The 5,651-nt window shown below is 45.0% G+C and overlaps 1 protein-coding gene across 1 annotated transcript; it reads right to left on the bottom strand.

Annotated features, from left to right (window-relative positions):
- Positions 1-516: 516 nt before the first annotated feature.
- On the bottom strand, positions 517-5,450 carry LOC119253911 (SLAM family member 6-like). Its single transcript, XM_037521149.1, has 4 exons — positions 5,138-5,450; positions 1,212-1,478; positions 820-890; positions 517-540 (listed from the first exon to the last, which is right to left on the bottom strand). The coding sequence occupies exons 1-4, from the start codon at positions 5,448-5,450 to the stop codon at positions 517-519; spliced, it is 675 nt and encodes a 224-aa protein (XP_037377046.1).
- Between the last annotated feature and the right edge of the window lie 201 nt (positions 5,451-5,651).

The following is a 5,651-nucleotide window of genomic DNA, read 5'->3' as shown; positions in this document are numbered from 1 at the left end:
ATCATAGTTCTTCTCTGACCAGGTCCACCTACTTCCCAGCCTTGGCTGAGTGTGGTGGTAGGGCCAGCATTTTGTCTCTCTCTGGGTCTGTGATGCTCTAGTCCTGTCCCAGTGCTGGGCTTGCTGGGTGAGAATGAACAGGCACCATACTTGCTTATCCATCGGCGGGGTGAGAGGGACCCTAACTCAACCCAAGAAGCTCATGTGCTTGTGAAGGACCCTGTACGTCCCACAGGGACAGACATGTTTGGTCACAGATCATGTCCCCTGGCACTATTTGGTCCATCTGAGCAGTGGCATTCTGACCCCTCCTCTCAAGACCCTGTCCTCTGATCGCCCCTTTTCTCACCCATTTGATTTTCCCCACCCATTAACTGTGGGGAGCTCTGAGTTTGAAAACTCACCAGGATGCTGGGTTTGCTCAAAAGAGAACGAAAGTTCACCTAAAAAATAAAGTCAGGGACACTGAAATTTAAGGTTGTGGAAGGAGAAGCATCTGTACCCCCACGGGTGTCTCTAGAGGATGAGGTGGGAAGGAACCTCAAAGGGAAAGGCAGTCAGGTCCCAAGGTTGGGTTCTGCATGCCAGTGGCACTTCCCTCAGGAGATGAGCAGGTGTGTGGCCACAGCCCAGGGTGTCCCAGTGGATGTGGGAGCCAGGGTTTTCACATCCTCCCTCCCTTTATCTGTCTCCCATAGGATGGGCAAATGGCACCCACTAGCTCTGTTTCTGGAATCTTGGAGAAGACATAAGTAGGAAGAAAGGAAACATGCCTTTTTTCTTCTTAAAAAATAAGAAAAGAAAGAAGACTCCCAGCACCAAAACCACCAGCACAGTCAGGGATATGAGTATGATCCACGTGACCCCGAGGACTGGTTTTCCTAAAAGTCCTGAAAAGAGAAAAAAATTGCACTTGAGACATGAATGAACATTTTTCTCAGAAGCCTCAGCAGAGTCCCTTCTGCCTCTCCCCAGGCAGGCTTTCTGAGAGTGGGCTCTTACAGCAGACATGGGGCACACAGCCTGGGGGAGACCGGGAGGAAGAGATTCTGTACCCCTCAGGTCTTTGCCTTTGGGCACTGAGTAGGGTGTGTCCTCTCCCTATTGTCTCCCACTGGGGCATTGGTTTGGGATCACAGAGTGATGTGGGTGATGGTGTGAACACCCCACAGCAGCTCAGGGCTCCTAGAGAGACTAAGACAAACTGTCACCTTCACAGAGACTCTGGACAGAGACTGAGGAGGAGATGTTGCTGACGGGATTCTCAGCCATGCAGGTGTAGCTGTTCTGCTTGCTGGACTTCCAGGGGTCCCAGTAGACAGTGAGGTTTACTTCTTTTAGATTCATGTTTCCTGTCTCCTGCCACCCAAAGGAGACACTGTCATCTGGATTCTCCACAGAGCAGGTCAGGTAGACCTCACAGTTTCCGTTTTTAGACAGCTGAGTGTGGTTGGTAACATGTAAGTTACTCACTCGCCCTGTGTGTAGAGAAATATTCTGGAATAAGGACAAAAGACTTGACTCAGAATGTTGTCCCTCTCATGTTTCTGTATTACTGACCTTCTGCTACATGTTATGATCTGTAAACTCTGTAAATAACACAGCTACCTGGTTGGAGAGAGCTTTGGGTGACCAGTTGATGAAGGACATTGACATGATACAGAACAGCCAGTAGGGGGAAGAGGGGAGAGAAAGACCTGGGTTCCTATCAACTACTCAGATGATTTGGGTTGGCCACTTTTACTTTTCTGGCTCCAGTTTACCCCTGGGGTCCTTTCTAGCCTATGCACTGCCCAGTGTGTAAAGATACTTGGAGACTACCTGAATGTCCCCCACCCCACCTTAGGGTGAAAGCAGAAGACCAGGTAGAAGGGACCAGTGTCTTCCATCATGGGATTCCCTGGCTGGAGTTGAAGAGGGACGTTAACTTCCTTGGGCAACCATATTTCCACAAACTGGTGGGAATCCTGGTCCTCATTGCTGAGGATACTGGTTCCAATGATGACAAAGACCAAGATGGGGAAGATCAGCAAGACAGAAAGGGAACTGTGGAGAACCAAAGAATTAGGAAATGAAGATGTGAAGGAAAAGAGAGTAAGCAAGCAATTCTGGGGATCAAAGAGTTCAGTGTATTTGAGAAGACATGCATTGCTGGAACTTCTGAAAGCAAAGACCAGAAAATATTGCCTAATATGATATCAGTAACTGTGACTCTAAGGGAACATGGGAGAAGTACAAGAAAGGCCTTCCCTTGGCCTGAAGGTTAACTGTGACCCAGTGGTGGAGGACAGATGGACTCCAATGTCTGATCATAAAAGACAGTAAAGCTTTAAGCTAAGTTAACTGAGTAGGAGTCAGGAAACACATCTTGCCAAAATGAAGTTTTCATGTAATGGCAAGAGTGCTGGATTTGGGGTCAAGCAGACCTAGGTTAGAACCAAGGCTTTGTTATTTACTATCTACATCACCATGGACATGATGGTTTCACCCCTGTAAAACCTGGGCAACAATGCCTGCTTCTCAGGTAATTATGAGACTTAGTGAGACAGTAACACACCAATGGCAAATATTTGGCATGAATGTCATATGTCCGCCATCTATGTCCATGACTGACCTCAAACATCTATCTCGTTACCTTTCTCAACCTGATGATTATATAACTGCTTACTTGACATTTCCATTATGTATCTCAAACTCAATATTTTGAGAATTCTGTTCTTCCCCACTTTAATTGATAACAACTGTATTGTTCCAATTGCTCAAGTCAAAAGTCCTGGATTCAGCCAGGATTCATCTTTTCACTTCACAGCCCCACCTCAGGAAATCTGGTGGCTTTATCTCCAAAATATATTCAGAACACAACCACTTTTCACTCCCTCCATTGCTTTCACCCAAGTCCAAGCCAACCTCATTTCTTGCATGGATCACTGCAATAGCAACCTAATAGGTCATTGGCTTCCACCCTTGTCCCTTAAGTCTTTAAGTCAAATCATATTATTTATCGCAAAATTCTCTGATGGCTGTCATTCGTTCTGGAGTAGAAGTCAAAGTGATGCTCTGAGCACCTCACATGATGTGACCCCTATTTCCTGATGGGTCTCATTTCCTATTACTCTTTTCCCCTTACTCTATTCCTTCATGTTTGTTCTTTTCAACATTCCTTGAGCATGCCACCAGGCACAAAGAAGAGTCTGTCCTAGATGGATCTTCATCCGGACATCTGTGTGACTCACACCCTCACCTCCAACAGGTCTTGGCTCCAGTGTCATCTTCTCAGTGAGAAATATGATGAAATATGAACAGCATCTGTTTAGATTGCCCATGCTTAACAAATATTTTTGACTCAATGAATAAACATACCACGGTTTCAACATGTTTTCTTAACTGAATTCTAGACAGTTACTCCAGTTAATTGATATTATCCCATAAGATCAAATCTTTACCATGCCTATCCTGGTACAAAATAGTCATTGCCCAATGCTTTTATAAGCCTATGTAATTTCTTTGCACTTTTGTAAAGTATGTAGGTATAGCTTATACATCTCTTGGTGTATGTGTGCCTTGAAGGAGAGATTCCCCAAAGACCCTGAGAAAGTGTTGGCATGGAGCCTCAGGAGTGTGGCAGAAAAACATTATCTCAGCAAGTGTGATGGAGCCTGGAATGGAATCTGTCCTCAGGCTATCCACAGGGGTGTGTGTTTGTGTGTGTGTGTGTGCATGTGTGCGTCTAGGACTCCTAGATGAGATGAGTTGGAGTTATTGGGTGGGCCCTAAATCCAAAGATAAGTGTCCTTATAAGAGAAAAGGAGAGAGAAAATTGAGACAGATAGAAGAGGAGAAAAATAGAGAAGAAGAGGAGGCAGTGTGACTTTGGTGGCAGAGACTGGAACAATGCAGCCAAGGAACACCAAAGAATGCTGGCATCAAGCAGAAGTGGAAGAGGTGAGGAACAAATAGTCCTCCAGAGGGGTGAAGCTCAGCCCATGCCTGGATTTCAGGCTTCAGGCCTCCAGATTCAGAACAGGATAACATTTCTGTTGTTTTAAGTCATCAGATTTGTTGTCATTTGCTTTGTTTTAGCAGCCTTGGGAAGCAAATACATAGCCACAGGGTGATTTTGCTCTTTTAGTTGGCTTTCCTGTTCAGAACTTTTCCAGAATCCTCTTTTCCATCACATTCACCCGTACTATGTCCAAGTCTTTCAGGGACATGACTGACTGGGGTAATGTGGAACTGCAAAATATATAAGGAATACTAAAGATTAACATGTAAACCCTGTAACATGACATTTCATTTGATCAGTGGTGACCTGGTGACCTGGATACCATGTCTAAACCCAAAGGACTCCAGTGAAGTTTAGACACTGTGTGCTGGCCAGTAGATAAGAACTATGGACTCCCAAGGGCCTTTGAAGTTGTCTTATTTGATTGTTAACACTGTATCTCCTGCACAATTTCCTACTAGGTGATTATCTTAAGGCCACCCAAAGCATCTCTGTAGGTCACTGGTAGTGAGAAAGATTTTATTTCTAATTGAATGCATAATCCGCCTCATTATAGCTCCCATAATTTGATTTCATGTTGAGGTTATTTACATTCAACATTTGGGGAAAATATTGTTAGAAATAAAGTAATCTTAAGACGTTTCTCTTTCTCAGCACATCCTGGGGAACAATTCCCATGCAGACTACCACTCTGGACACTGACTGCTCCACTATGGGTCAGACTGGCCCTTGGGTACAGTAGTCATGTGGGACTCTCTCTCCCTGTGTGGCTTCTCTGTGGTTGTGACTGATGCTAGCTCAGGGGTGAGGCAGGGCCACCTGATGGGCCTTTCATGAGGATCACATGGCAGATGCATGTCAGGTACATGTAACAGAAATAGACATTTCACTGTTTTCACAAAATGCAAAGCCATATGAAGGGAGTGAGCAGGCAGAGAGACATAAGACTCAAGTTCTGCTCTAGCTGTCACTAACTGACCGTGCAACACCACGAGTTGCTTTCCTGTTGGACCTCAGTCTGACTCAGTGCCATGCACTTTCCTGCTAGGTGATGGTGCACAGTTGCAGTCACATAGAATGAAATATACAATATTTCTTAGTCCACTTATGAGTAAACCCCAAGCTTTGACTCACTGAAGATCTTCAGTGTGTAACAGGAAAACAATGTTTTGTTTGTGTTTATTTGGGCCTTGTACGATCCTGAGTCTGTCATCTTCAATTTGTTGAGCTGTAAGGAGTAGGACTTGGTGACGTTGATCCGATGTTTCATTTCTAGTTTAGTAATGGTTGGTGGTTTTTCTGGCGTTATGAAAATCATAGATGTTCCATCGTGGAGCCAGGTTACGGATTCGATATTCGATTCTGCAGGAAACCCCAAGGGAAGAGTTATGGACTCTCCCAGAACCCCGTTCAACTCCTTTGTGAATAAGTTGCATGGCAAAACCATATTCCCTGTAAACACAGAAGGAAATGGCTGTAACTCCTGCTGCCTTTCTCCCCACGCCCGCATCCTTTGCCCCAACTCTGCCAGTCTATTAGAGCTCTCTGACACTGAAGTCTAGACACATGATCAAGAGAAAAGGGTAGGCAGTGTTGAAATGGATAATTTCAGACTCCACCCACAATAAAATGTATAAGTCTCTTGGTT

This window comes from Talpa occidentalis, unplaced genomic scaffold (genome assembly GCF_014898055.3).
Source record: "Talpa occidentalis isolate TD23 unplaced genomic scaffold, MPIMG_talOcc4v2.1 talOcc4.2329, whole genome shotgun sequence".
Classification (NCBI taxonomy): domain Eukaryota; kingdom Metazoa; phylum Chordata; class Mammalia; order Eulipotyphla; family Talpidae; genus Talpa; species Talpa occidentalis.
This window is presented reverse-complemented; position numbering and strand designations above follow the sequence as displayed.